This window comes from Sinocyclocheilus rhinocerous, unplaced genomic scaffold, assembly GCF_001515625.1.
Source record: "Sinocyclocheilus rhinocerous isolate Xijiao unplaced genomic scaffold, SAMN03320098_v1.1 scaffold432, whole genome shotgun sequence".
Taxonomy (NCBI): Eukaryota; Metazoa; Chordata; class Actinopteri; order Cypriniformes; family Cyprinidae; genus Sinocyclocheilus; species Sinocyclocheilus rhinocerous.
Genome location: NW_015627225.1, coordinates 2,361,996 through 2,377,482, shown reverse-complemented (window position 1 = coordinate 2,377,482; position 15,487 = coordinate 2,361,996). Strand labels below are relative to the sequence as shown.

Here is a 15,487-nt window from a genome sequence, read left to right as displayed (position 1 = left end):
TCTCACTTCAGCTTAGTCTTGCATGTACTTATAATGTATTCAAATGACTGAAGACATAGACTGGCTACAACTGGAAAACACCGTTTCCTGGTTAGGATATATCAAGAAAAACAGAAGAGAAAAGATATCTCAATGGCCTATTTTTCTCTTTCAGCAGACAGAGAGTGATCTAAAAATACTTCATGCTTACAAAATATCTGTCCTCTTCACCTTCTTCCAGATGCAGAGTATTACAAGAAAAACTTCCAAATCAAACAAAATAAAAAAGTGTTATATTCCATGGCTAAATATTAAAACGTATCGATATTATATTAATAATGAATAATAATAATAAAAATGGTGGCACCAAATATGCGCACAAACCTGGGGTGGGGAATGGGGGGAGAGAACACAAACTACCAAGAGAATAAACAAGCAAGATTGGATTTGGATAATCAGATGATTTGCATAAGCATACTGCTGACCTAACCTCAATTTTACCAGGATATTTTATGTAGGGGTGCTCCAATTGATCGGCTACTGATTGCTTTTGGATAATATTGCTTTGGGAAAGGCCGATCTCAAGCTGACGACGCGTCTGCCGTGAGCGGTTTGCCATGACATGCAGTGGCACCGTCTCAATCTCTGTCCGGTGTGGGTAAAATAATTATAATGCTGAAGGTGAGGTACAATTCGTATTTCTTTATTAAATAACTTACAAAGTAACTTGAAAACTTTCTGTGAGACGTAATTTCAAACAGCGTGAATGAATCAATGTGCACTCGCTCTTTCTCTCTCTCAAAATGCGCAAATGGCTTCAAATCACCACATCACGTCTGCATTAAGTGAGTTGCACGCTGCACAGTTGACAGGAATTGTCACTTGCACAATTGAGGCAGTGTCACATTGTCAATAAAGTTTATAATTTGCATTTCTTTCTCGCCAGTGTTTAAACCATTCAGCACTCGCGCGCTCTAGAGACTGTGCGCTCATGCACACTCAAAGTGCACACATATAATATTCACCTCGCTTCTGCACTGTTGTATGCGGACCGCATGGTCACAAAAATTGGGCTGCACGTGGACAGTGTGCATGGACATCCAGGGACACTTCTGATGATGAAAATTGCGTCACAAGGACAGTGTGCGGACCGTCACGGAAAGGTGCAGAATGCGTACGGCCGAGTGACAGGTCTTTGTTCCTCTGCTTAGTTTCTCGCCTCTGCTGAGGAGATGCCTCTCTGCTTTTGTATTTTGAGGTGACTGGTTCAGAAGCAGCAGGACTCCTATTTAGCAATTTAGGTTTCTCCTGTCTGAAGCCTCGTACATGGATCTCTTCAGTTTCTGCCTTGCCATTCTCTAGGAACTTTGTAGTGCTGGTAATTGCTGGCAGTGTCACATTGTCAATAAAGTTTATAATTTGCTTTTCTTTCTCGCCAGTGTTAAACCATTCAGCACTCGCGCGCTCTAGAAACTGTGCGCTCATGCACACTCAAAGTGCACACACATAATATTCACCTCGCTTCTGCACTGTTGTATGCGGACCACATGGTCACAAAAATTGGGCTGCACGTGGACAGTGTGCATGGACATCCAGGGACACTTCTGATGATGAAAATTGCGTCACAAGGACAGTGTGCGGACCGTCACGGAAAGGTGCAGAATGCGTACGGCCGAAGTTTGGGCTTAAGGCTGCATCACATACAGCTCAAGATATCAGGATTGTGCTGGGTGTAAACTATTGTGCAACAATTGCCCCATTGTAAAAAACAAAAATCCTGATTGGAGCTCCCTTAATTTTATCCACTGTTTAACTTTATCTTCATTGATCTAAACTGACCATGTTGAAAAACATCCATCGGTGGACTGAGCAGTACAAATTTAAATTAGCAAGAAATATTATGCATTCATACTAAAAAAAATTAACTTAAATGATTTTAGCAAATGGCTGCAATATAACAAAGAGTGAAAAATTTAAGGGGGTCTGAATACTTTCCGTACCCACTGTATATCATGATGAGAATTCAAAATAAACGTGAAACTATGCTAAACACCTGAATCTTTAAAAGGTCAAATAAATTTATAAAATGTATTTAAAGGTTAAATTAATTTATAAAATTATCTTTTTTTATCCCAACAAAGTTAGCATGGCTATGCTTGTCCAGTCTGTGAATGGAATCTACATCTTTTTATTGAATATGGTCAAAAGGTAAAAAGTCAGTACTCACCATGGGGTGTTTACGGCCTCTTGGCTGAAGTTGCTGAGCACTGACAGGCTCATGTGCAATAGCCCTCTCTGGTGAAGGAGTCTTCTTGTTCCGTCGTCCCAGATCAGGGAACGATGGTGCTGCATTGTTGATCCTATGCATGAATACTTCGACTGGGCTTGGTTTCCCTCCACAATTAGCAACAGTGCTGGAGTTTGATGGAGTGTCCATCACTGTAGTTGCCCTATACGCTCTCCAGGTGGTTGCAGACTCGCCCTCATCCTCTGAGCCATCTTGCCTTAGTGCTCGAGCAGATTCATCCACAGAAGCTGCCCCACGGCTCCTCCAAGTGCTCCTGACAGTGACGTTTCTCATTTCTGGCAAGCTGTCATCATATGAGTGGTGGTTGTGGTGACTTCTCCAGCTGGTCATGGTGGTGCTGCTACTGCTGCTCTCAAAGCCAGACTCAATGTCATTGTTCAAGTCTGAAGCTTCTGAAGACTGGAGGCTGAAGCTGCTTTGAGATACGAGGGCTGCCTCCACAGGAGCAGTCTCAAAGTAACTGTGAGTTTCAGAAAAGTCAGCATCAGCCTCATTTTGACGTAGAGTGATCTCACTTTTAGGGATGGATATTTCGTAAGGTATAGAGATGCTACCTCTGTGCTCAATACTGGGGCTGATGACAATATTGCTTTTGGAAGTGTGCCTTTCCTTGGAAGGGGGCTCGCTTGATAAACTACTGCTTCGACTGCTTGTTCGAGAGGAGCTGGGGTCATTGGGATAAAAGGTGATACTGCTGGTCATCTTGCTAGTCAATACTGGCTTAGTGGAGATCTTGGGTTTCCCATTGGTGGTCAAAGGCTCTGTGACTCCCCCTGACATCACTTCCTTTCTATCAATCTCAACAATGGCTTGCTTGATGATAGCTTTTGACCGGAGGGCTTCACGAGGGCTGCATACCCTGCGGACCTCAATACCTGAGGTAGAATGCGTAGTTTCCTGGGTATCCCCTTCCACCGTAAGAGGCCTGTGTTGCTCCTCGCTGAAGGGGACCTTTGAGGAACCATCAGAGTAAGATTCTTGCAGCTGTGAGTATCTAGTGTATTTTCTTCCACTTGACATCAGGGGGTCGTTTTGCTCACCTGCCGATCGTCTGGAGCCAGTGGATTCTGTTTCGGAGGCTGAGGAGTGACCATCAGAACCATGGTCACTCAGAACAGATGGAGATACATGCGATCTGTAAGCAGTATAGGAACCATTTGCCTTGGACATATTCAACATTGCAGAAGCATCCTGATCTAGACTCTCAGGTTCAGTTAGTCCTTTCTCAGATGAAGCAATGACAGCAGCACTGGCTGAAATTAGGAGTGACCCATCAGAGTTGTTTGATTCACTATCATTTCCAGGGTACCTGGACAACTTCTCTGTTCGACTCTTATTGCTATCACTGTCGATTTGCTTGACCGATGGCTTCCAAGACTTTTGGTCATTAGCAGCTGGAGGATAGCGACTAAGGACTGAAACTTTCTTGCTTTCACTGAGAGTACTTGATGAGGCACTTCCAATATTTTCATCTTTCTTTCCATCTTTTGTCCCATTATCAGAAGTAGTACTGGAAGCACCAGTCCTCATACCTTTCCTGACACTATGTGCTGGACTAAGAGTCCTTCGTACAGTCTTTGGGGAGCTTTCTGTGGAGTGACACAGGTCTTTGTTCCTCTGCTTAGTTTCTCGCCTCTGCTGAGGAGATGCCTCTCTGCTTTTGTATTTTGAGGTGACTGGTTCAGAAGCAGCAGGACTCCTATTTAGCAATTTAGGTTTCTCCTGTCTGAAGCCTCGTACATGGATCTCTTCAGTTTCTGCCTTGCCATTCTCTAGGACCTTTGCAGTGCTGGTAATTGCAGAGTTTCCATTACTACTGCTGCAACCACTGAGCTGCATTTTCATCTGCTCAACCTGGTCATGGAGAGCTTGACTACGGTTTCTCTCCTGCTGGTACTTTTCTATCAATTCAGCATTCTTGGATTCCATGTTTTTCAAGTCCTCCTCCACTAACTCCATTTGCTTCAAACGTTTCTTCAGTCTTTCCACTTCCTGGCTGAGGTCTTTAACTTTATTATCTTCTTGCCCCTCTACGCTATTTTTCTCATTCTCTGACTCATTTCTCAAATCTAGGTCACCTGAATGCTTCAAGTAGTCAAGACTCTTCTTCCTGGCCAGTTTGCATGTAAGGCCTGCTGAGAATTCATCCTCAATTCGAAGATCTCTAGAATCAAATTGGCTGCGGTCTGCTGGACCTAGTTTGTTTTTCTGACGTTCAAGCTTCTCAGTCAGCTTGAGTATGTTTTTCTCATCCTCTCTCTGCCTTTCCAGAAGTCTTTTGCGTTCAGTCACAAAAGTCTGAGTGAGACGCTTTAGTTTCTCCATCTCTGCAGTAAGGGATTTTTCTGCCCTGTCAAGTCGAGCTTCAGAGGTATCCACTTCCTTGACACGGGCCTTCAAGGTATCAAGCTCTGCTGCAAGCTTTTTAGTCAGGTTTCTCTCTTCATTAAGACTAAGGCACAACTGGGTACAGTCTGACTTGCTTTTACCAAAAGCCTCTTCAAGCTTCTCAAGTTCAGTCATTCTACGCTGAAGACGCTCAATCTCTGCTTTAAGATTCTTGGTAAGTTTCTCTTCTTGATCTAATTTCTCCCGAACCTCACGACAAAGATCCTCCGCTTTCCTGACCTCTTCATCTTTGCCTTCAATTTTGAGCAATCTCTTCCGCATTGTCTCCACATCGGCGAGCAGTGAGGAATTGCTACCCTCAGCCTGAATGATTTTGTCCTGAATGTCAAGAAGTTCATCTTCAGCTTTCTGTAGTTTGCCTCTGGCCTCTTCAAGCTCATCCAGACGTCGTCCTAAGCTCTGCAACTTGTGTCTCAGATGGCGACTTGTTGTGTCTGTCATTTTTTCTTTCTGATACTAATCTACTGTGAAGTCTTTATGATTGTTTGATGGAGGGGCACACATTTGTATGGTGGTGTTTTCTAAGTGGTCCCGGGACTCTTAAGAAGAAATTATAAAGGACAGGTCCCTGTTTTCCTCCTACCTTCAGGAGGATGTTTTGAATACTTTTTATTTCAGCCTTGTCTCCACTATCACTGGTGATCCAAGTGAGTTTTGACCACCTGCAAGACAAAAAAAAAAAGAACAAAGCTTAAGTGTCTGTTGTAAAACAAATACAAACATATTTATGATAAAAAAACAATATGAGAAATGTCTGTAAAATTTGTTTTCAGATTTCACACATCAATGAGTGTTTAGTTAATGACAAAAACCTGAATACATAATGCATCTGTGCATGATTTTACATTCACAAACCTTCAGTTTCAACCTTCACCCTAACCAATTTTTTGTGCTTTTTTAAAATCAAACCACACATTAATAAGCCAGTGGAAAGATTTGGCCACTAAGCTAAGGAAGACCTTGGAAGGGGGAAGCGGATGACAAAGGAGAAAGGACATGCACTGCTTCGTTGGCCCTCCCCTCACCACAACCTATGATAATTGCAGCATCGATTTCTTGCTGCACTTTTGCTGACAGCAGCACAACTCACTGATATTGCCCTCTGTCTATGTGCCTGTCTCTATGGCAACATTCATAGTGACAGCCACCCCTAATCACACCCTCAGGATGCTGAGCAAGATTTAGAACGTCTTACACGCCAAGGTCAGTTCTGGCCACAGCAACGCACACTATAAGTAGGCTACAGGACAGTGCTACTCAATTTAAAAATAAAACTTGTGTAGCCATTTTTAATTATAAATTTGAAGTTGTGAGCCATTACCCACTTACGAATGTACTGCTTTTTTTATTTACCAATCAAAATCTCATGTATATTCAAAATGACTCTTATTAAGTCTAATGCAACATGTCTTAATAGTAATTGTCTGTTTAGTTGCCAGTTGTTTGGTAAAACCCCAAGCCTTATTAAATATTTCACTAAACACAGCAAAAGCACTCACAGTAACAGCAGGTCCAGAGGTAAGAGAGCATTTTATACTTTAACTTAATCTAAAGTGAATTTCAATTTGACCGTTCGACTGGCAGGCCCACCAAGATGGAGACGGGCCCAAATGAATGAGCTGCTGTGTATGGATTGCAGGAATTCTGTCATAATACTTTCATAATCCCACAATTTTATGGTGTGCAAGGCACAGGCAGCAGTACATCTGGGTTTAGAAAGGAAACGAGTCATCCAGTAACTGTACCAGCCAAGCAGGAAGGAGATCCATCACATCTAAGCCAAGGCAGATTTCCATGACACATGACATTCATAATCACTCTGGCAAAATCTCTCTGTGAAGGGACTTCTAAGGTCAGGATTACACACACAATGATTCACATGCACACAAGAGCAAACTAACAAATGCTTGTCTACAATGCCCATCTACCATGGATAAAAATTCAACAACACATGCAAAGAAACTTGCACAGTACGAATCTACAACATGGGTGTCAAACTACCGGCTCAAGGGCCTGTCAAGTGTTACATCCCTAAATCCAGTCTGCAACTAATTTTTTACTTTCTGCATTTTAACACACAATGGTTAGACTAACTCTTTTAGGCATGCATAGTATGGGTTAAGTTTATGACTTAACCTTTGGCTTTTAATACCATTTTTAACTATGTAATGAAATACACTAAAATCAGTAGTGGTGACATGTGAGTGAGAGATGGTTATCACAGAAACTCTAGATGCTGAGGATCTAACAAAAAAAAGCAAAATCGGTGACTAATAGTGTGAACTATGAATGGTAAGGGGAAAAAAATGATTTGTAAAAATTAATGAAATTGTGGAGACAAGCAAAAAACGTGAAATTTAAAAATGTGTCAAGAAAATATGAAAAGGTCCTTGAACATATGGAAATCTAAAGGATGGTAATAAGACACTCTTTCCCCTTGAAACTGCTGCAAATGAACGAACATGAAACAATTACGAAGAAAAGTCATATTGAAAGAACTTTATGGTGGATCAATAACTGGGCTCAAATTTAGCTCTGCCTTGAACTCAGAGGTTTGCCTTGCACCAGAGATTGAGGAGCAAACAAGGAGCATAAAATGTCTCATTGTCATGTCTCATGTAATATCTTTAGAGCTCAAGCTAGAGTACATTTCGCATGACAAGTAAAAGTCCTCAAATATCTCGAGGCCACTATAGTGGTGAGAAAGAAATGAAATACTTAATTCTTGCTTCGTAGCCTCTATTTTCCCATGCACACACTTTCTCTTTCTTCCTCAAGAGCAGCACACATGCAATCATGCACCATATCATTAGTGCAAGCCACGCTAAACGATTCGTCGGCCTCCTGAACATTCTGTTCCCCCGGAGGAAAGGGGGGGGAAAGACTTTCCCCTGCACTTGACATCAGTTTGGTTGGCCAGCCTGAAGCTCTTTATTCTTTATAAACATCCTTTAATAATCCCTCAAACCCAGAAATAATGCCAATCACAACCAACAAGAGACAAGAGGGAGTGGACACATTTTACAAACATGGCTTCCAGATTAAAATTTTTTGTGATCACTACAAGGTGAGGTTTAAAGCCACACAAATGTCAAGATACAAGAAAAAAAAATTCTAGAAAATTAACGAAAAAATAGAATATATTTTTATCATAAAAATAAAATTTTTCTACTTTGAAAATCAATCTAACCTAAACAGCAGCTAAAACATTTAAGTGTATGGGAATAACTCGCAGTAGTTTGTTTCTATATGTGGACAGAAACCACAAAGAATAGTGAAATGATTTATAGTCACATCAATTTCTCCTCCATTTGCCAACATGTGGTCCTGTAACTTCATTTCTATTGGAAGTCATTGCATCATATCTTTTCTTATTAGATCGCTAACTGTCACGGTTGCTCTTGACTAATTTGCAGTAAAAATAATGACTTCTGTTTTCTTTGCTGCTGCACACCGGCGTTGTGCATGAACCTTCCTACCAGTGCTGATCCTGTATTGACAATGCTTTGTCAATATTGTACAGTTAAAGGGGTCATATGATGCTTTTTTAAAGATAGATATGTGGGGGCGTGTTAGAATGAGCCGTTTTAGGGGGGCGTGGCAGAGTCTTAACTTTGATAAAGAATATCTCTTTGGTTTTGAGACTTTAGTCTTTGCAATTTCAGGGATCTTATCTATGCACAATCAGCTTGTAACACTCCAAAGAGAAAGGAAAACTTGAAATCGCATCATATGACCCCTTTAAAAGTAATGCCAAGACAGTACACTGAATTGAAAAGAGACAGAGAGAGCGAGGGAGGGAGATAGAAAGAGATGATGAGTGTGTGTTTGGCCTCCTCTGAACTCGTGCAGTTCTGGCAGAAACTGACAAACCACAAAATAGTGGCAACCTGAATCTTGAAGCAGCAATTTTTTTAATTTTTCCATGAAAGCGAAAACCAGCCTATAATGTTCAGTTTGTTGTTTCCTGTGCAGTCATGTCATTTTCTTCTCCCTCTCTTCACCGCATTTGGAGAAATGGAAAAGTAAGGACAGGAAGTCTAATGTTTTAGTGGGGCTGTACACGTCTGAACGGTCGAGCAAACAGCAGGGCTACAAAAAGACTCTGGTGAGAAAAGAACGTTCTAGTGTTTAAAATAAAGACATGTTGAATTCAGATTTGTTTGGTCTTTCAAAAGAGTTAAAGATATAAAAAAATGGCTCAAAGGGCTCATTTAAGCCCCATCAGACCAAAGGAAGACACAAATCACTATACAAGCAAACAAACCCTTCATCATAAAAACTTAGACAATTTGGTTTGTGCAACAGCTTTATAATGCCAAAATACCAAGATGTAAATTTCATCTGCAGTCTAAATAAGAAAAACATTACCCAATTTTATTGAATATGAATATACAGTCAGTTCAAAAAGTATCTGGACACACTTGAAAATATCTGAATGTTATTGCTTTAGATTAGGGCTGCAACTAACGATTATTTTGATAATCGATTAGTTGGCCGATTATTTTTCGATTAATCGGATTAAAAACAAACAATTTTCTTTTTTTATTTTATTGACAAAAACACACTATTCCACATTCTGCTCATGTTTTGGGCAGCTTGGATCACGTAACTCTCCTGCAGCATCTCATTCTGTTTCCTCCACTATTTTAGATGCATTTTGTCCATAGAAATAAGTAATTCAGTGCTTTAATTTGACGCGACCGGCTGAAGTTGGACAAGTATGTAAACTCCGTTGGACGTGCACTGTGGGCAGACCCGATTAATCGATCATGAGAATCGTTGTCGATGATTTTCATAATCGATAATAATCGATTAGTTGTTGCAGCCCTACTTTAGATAAAAACATATCAAACCAAGTGGCATCAAGTGATGCTAGAGCTTTTCTCAGAACTAACTTTAAGTCATGTTTTTCCGGTTACATTTAACGAACTAAATGTCGGAGTAACCACAGGTGTAGTTTATCACATGAACTTAAAGGGACAGTACACCCCAAAATTTCTTTCATTTACTCGTCCTCATGTCGTTCTAAAACTGAATGCATTTCTTTCCTCTGCTGAACATACATGAAGATGTAAAGAATATTGGTAACCAAACAGTTTCAGTTCCCACTGACTTCCAGTGTGTTTTTGTCCATACAGTGGAAGTCACCGAGAACCAAAACTGTTTGGTTACCAACAGTTCCAATTCAAAATATCTTCTTTTATGTTTTACAGAAGAAAGTAAGTCATTTGGAATGACATGAGGCTGAGTAAATGAAATTATTTTTTTTGGGGGGGGGAGGACTCTCTCTTTAATATGCTAATTTTTTTTACTGACATCTAACAACCAGACTGTGCTTTCTTTCGTTCGACTACTTAGTTTTTTTTTAATTATTATATGAAGGCATATATTTTTATTGTAACTTTAAAGTCAAAATTTATAAATATATTTGGGGCCTAGTAGAACACAACATCATTTTTGTTTTTTCATTAATCACACTTTGGAAAATTAGACATTTCAAATTTCAAAAAGTTTTTCTTACTAGCTACAACTGTAATGAGGAAATGCTAAATATTCTACATGAAAAGTGAATGGCAGAGAGAGAATGAAGGGTAAAGATTTTTAATTATTGGCAGAAAGGTAAAAGCAGCTTAGCCACATCACATCTGTGACCACATCTTATGTATGTGTGCACAAGTGTTATTTCAAATTGCAAAAGTCTATGTGGCATTACTGTGTTAATGGTGAACAGGAGTAGTATGTTAAATATACACAGAGCTGCTCTACTCTTTAATAATCTTTCATTGTATTTCCTGTATCTTTCTTGTATCAGAACATCACGACAAACACACTCTCCGCCATATCCTGGACAACGGACAAATACGTTAAACAACAAACAGTTGAAAAATGTTAGTTATTTACCTCAGTATTTTGAGGTTTATAGCTCCTGACTTACAGCAAGCAAACATTTATAAGTCAATTTTGATTTAGTAAAGAGACAAATCATCACACCGGTCACTGACCCCAGCAGACACAAACAACCCGTTTTCAGTCCAACACTGACACATAACAAACAGGAAAGGCCGGAGAGAGCAAGAGAGAGATCAGCCACATATTTTTGTTATGCACTTAGGTACTTGAGCAGAATTTATTCTGTTATTTGAGTTTCTGTAGAGATTTCAAGTGAGGTCTAGACTCACTCACTGTGTGTATGTTTGCAATTGTCTTTTGATTATGTGTGCATTTCTGAGTATACCAGTTTAGGTCCCTATAAAGCAGGGATACAAAATTTCACTGGCGTTTCTGAAGCGCTGCATGCTGTGTCAGTGTATTTCAAGATGCTAAACTAAACTCTAAAGCATTTGTCCTCGGGATCAGCAGATTGAACACAGCAGATGCATTACTGAAAACCGTGCATAATTGCAGTTTACAATCATCCATAGGGCTACAAAACGGTGTGAGTCTATATAACATGTTTCTGTGCCATATAACAGCTGTAAGAGAAGGTCTGCCTGTTTAAAATAACATTATGACATCAGAGAGAGATTAATTGTTTCTCATTATTAGTTTTGGCAGTGTGAACAGGAAAGGAAAGGAACTAAATGAAACAATGTCTGTTATATCATTAACTAATGGTTTTCAACTGGTAGGTCACTCACAGCCTAAAAAATGAACCTGTTCTGATAGGACTATGGACAGCGAAGAAAAACGCTAATAAATAAAAGCAACTAACCACATATGCGTGCATAGTATAAATAGTACATTAACAGGCTTTTAAACTTTTAAAAGGAATGAAAATGCTTTCCATAGTCTTTTGTTGTTAATAAGCAAATACGTCAATTATACAAACACACACATACATATGTATGTGTGTGTGTGTGTGTGTGTGTGTGTGTGTGTACCTGTTTTTCTATTCTGGTGGGGACTTAAACCTGAATACACACAGACTCATGGGGACTTGTGTCACGGTGGGGACCTAAATGGAGGTCCCCACGGGTAAACAAGCTAATACATCACATAGAATAAAGTTTTTTTGAAAATCTAACAATGGAGAAAGTTTCCTGTAAGGGGTAGGTTTAGGTGTAGGGTTGGTGTAGGACAATAGAAAATATGGTCTGTACAGTAGAAAAACCATTACGCCTATGGAGAGTCCCCACAAGGATAGCAAACCAGACATGTGTGTGTGTGTGTGTGTGTGTGTGTGTGTGTGTGTCAATATGTATTTGAATTTCAATGTTTGACTGAAAGGATATTCTTGTACACTCTTGTACAATAAACACCAAATATAAAATCTTGGTCCTGAAGCAAAACCTGTCGAGAATCACTGTCATAAATCACTCACCTGAAAACTGAACAACTGTAATATGATACTAACTGAATGCCTTTTTCACAAGTACTTGCAGACACCACCTGTTTTCCAAAATACTGAATTAATGAAAAACATGAAGCAGTACAGTGACGATCAAATCATTCAATGAAATCGAAATGTGTGCATTCATTGTGCTTAGCAAACAAGTGTAACAGTAAGGTTTAAAGGTGGGGCTGTGATAAAGCGGGACTGGCAAAGACAGGACCTTTCCACGCTGATCTTATCACTCAAGTCACACAAAAAAAACATACTATAATAATACTTCACAATATTACTGTATTTTGCTCAAATAAATGCAGCCTTGTTAAACATAAAAAAATCCCAAACTTCTGAAGTCAATGTGAACTCGTGACCCCATTTCCTGATCCCACTCTGGATGACACAGAAATCAAGTGTCTGCTCTGTTTAGGTGACCTGCTTTTGCTGCTTGTGGATTACAGGACAGCAATATATAATACAGCAGACGTACCTAAATAAAACCACAGTCCCACAGCTATTACCTTAAATAAAGATCTAGATTTCACTGGGATTTTGAGTTTTAGTCCATGAGGTCCACTAACATTTATTAACCCCACAGGATTAATGCCAGTTATCACTGCCTCAAACAATATGGAGAACCACCTGGACAAAGTACAGCCTCTCAGAACATAACCTAGCAACAAAGGTGCCACAAAACATGGCATTATAGTTTCGTCCCAGAGTGTTTTACACAAGGTACAAGAAAATGTTATGCCAACAATGCAAAACAAAACAATCCTGAGACATGAAAATTCCTGAGTCAAAGGTCAAAGGTTACTGTCCACAGAGAAAAAGACAGTTGATGATGGAGATGCGTTTCTTCATTATCTTGTTTGTTACGTGTGTGTTTACAGCTCTACAGTACTAATAACTGAATCATCCTCACTGACACACTCTGAAAGGATGCATTCCTGGGAAGTGTGTGTGCGTATTTTATTCTTTTACTTTGACATCCAGATAACCACAGGTTCATTGCTAGTGTAAAATCAGTTAAAGTGTTCACAATGTGTGTGAGTTTGTGAGGAGGAAATGGTTTGTTAGTGTGTATACAGTCCCAGAGTCCATCTGAAGCCTTTGTGAGTGACTTCCTTTAAACCCGGCGCCACTGTTCCTTCCCTCTACAGCTATGAAGTATTGAGTTCAAGCTTTGGCGTGTCTCACTCATTTTCATTGTTATACATATTTCAATTTTTACTCTTCCTTTTGGACGCACCAAAAAATCAGTGAATCACCTTATATCACCAGTCATCACAACCTGCTGTGGCAAAAACATCAACTGACTCAATATCTATGACTTTAATTAGGCTGAGACGATTAATACTATATCATTAATATTGTCACTATGCAAACAAAAAGAAATATGTCCATGGGTGTGGGTTTACTTAGCAATTTGTTAAGGACACCTTTGTCTCCAGGGGCCTGATGTATAAACGTTGCGTACGCACAAAATGGGCATGTAAAAAAATCCCAAACTTCTGAAGTCAATGTGAACTCGTGACCCCATTTCCTGATCCCACTCTGGATGACACAGAAATCAAGTGTCTGCTCTGTTTAGGTGACCTGCTTTTGCTGCTTGTGGATTACAGGACAGCAATATATAATACAGCAGACGTACCTAAATAAAACCACAGTCCCACAGCTATTACCTTAAATAAAGATCTAGATTTCACTGGGATTTTGAGTTTTAGTCCATGAGGTCCACTAACATTTATTAACCCCACAGGATTAATGCCAGTTATCACTGCCTCAAACAATATGGAGAACCACCTGGACAAAGTACAGCCTCTCAGAACATAACCTAGCAACAAAGGTGCCACAAAACATGGCATTATAGTTTCGTCCCAGAGTGTTTTACACAAGGTACAAGAAAATGTTATGCCAACAATGCAAAACAAAACAATCCTGAGACATGAAAATTCCTGAGTCAAAGGTCAAAGGTTACTGTCCACAGAGAAAAAGACAGTTGATGATGGAGATGCGTTTCTTCATTATCTTGTTTGTTACGTGTGTGTTTACAGCTCTACAGTACTAATAACTGAATCATCCTCACTGACACACTCTGAAAGGATGCATTCCTGGGAAGTGTGTGTGCGTATTTTATTCTTTTACTTTGACATCCAGATAACCACAGGTTCATTGCTAGTGTAAAATCAGTTAAAGTGTTCACAATGTGTGTGAGTTTGTGAGGAGGAAATGGTTTGTTAGTGTGTATACAGTCCCAGAGTCCATCTGAAGCCTTTGTGAGTGACTTCCTTTAAACCCGGCGCCACTGTTCCTTCCCTCTACAGCTATGAAGTATTGAGTTCAAGCTTTGGCGTGTCTCACTCATTTTCATTGTTATACATATTTCAATTTTTACTCTTCCTTTTGGACGCACCAAAAAATCAGTGAATCACCTTATATCACCAGTCATCACAACCTGCTGTGGCAAAAACATCAACTGACTCAATATCTATGACTTTAATTAGGCTGAGACGATTAATACTATATCATTAATATTGTCACTATGCAAACAAAAAGAAATATGTCCATGGGTGTGGGTTTACTTAGCAATTTGTTAAGGACACCTTTGTCTCCAGGGGCCTGATGTATAAACGTTGCGTACGCACAAAATGGGCATGGAAATGTGCGTACGCAATTTTCCACGCACATATCAGGATTTATAAAAAATAAACTAGGGGTAAATATGTGCTCACCGTACGGACACTCTAGACCATGCGTACGCACTCTTTTACTGGAGTGAGCGAAATAATGGAGCAAATAGAATGATTTTAAAGTCCGTTTTACATTTGACATACACATTTAGATTAAATATTCTTGATTCGTCTGATGCTTTGGAACATAGACGGTAACGACAGACATAAGGATGCACTTGTTGATCAAACATTCCATTGGCTGGTTTGAACAGGTTTGATGACAGTACTCTAAAACCTCTGTTCACAGGTGTCGCGCACAGACAGTAGCCTAATGATAACCCCTTTCGTGCTCTTCCCAATATTGTGACAAACACCAGATTTAAAAGATAGAATTTGAAGGAAACTATAAAATATGCACGTTTTATTTTCAAAATATTTTTGTTATTGAGTCAGGCAGGCACGGTGAGTCAGGCAGTTATTTACACTGCAAAAAATAAGGCCATTAAAAATAATATCATAATCTCCATTCAAATATACATTCTAAAATATATGTTTACTTTATAGGCAGAATTGCATATAATTTGAATAGCAATGTGATGTCTCAAAAAGCATTTATAGTACGTATCTCATATTTTCCTAACTTATTGTACCCTTAACTGCGTTAAACATGGTGTCACGTGGATGGAATATGCATGGAAATGATATGCAGATGACGTTATGCATATTAAAACTAGGCGTTATAAGCTCCATATATGGCTATTTCGGGGAGGAGACGGGGTGGAGATT

General features: G+C 39.6%; 1 protein-coding gene across 2 annotated transcripts in view; it reads right to left on the bottom strand.

Annotated features, from left to right (window-relative positions):
- The window catches only part of LOC107721643 (leucine zipper protein 1-like), a 55,845-nt gene that overhangs the window by 9,687 nt on the left and 30,671 nt on the right, over nucleotides 1-15,487 (bottom strand). For both annotated transcript variants that reach the window (XM_016529759.1, XM_016529768.1), the window contains exon 2: nucleotides 2,207-5,358. In XM_016529759.1, the coding sequence (XP_016385245.1) occupies nucleotides 2,207-5,137 (2,931 nt within the window). In that variant the 5' untranslated portion in view covers nucleotides 5,138-5,358. The remainder of the gene's footprint in view (nucleotides 1-2,206; nucleotides 5,359-15,487) is intronic.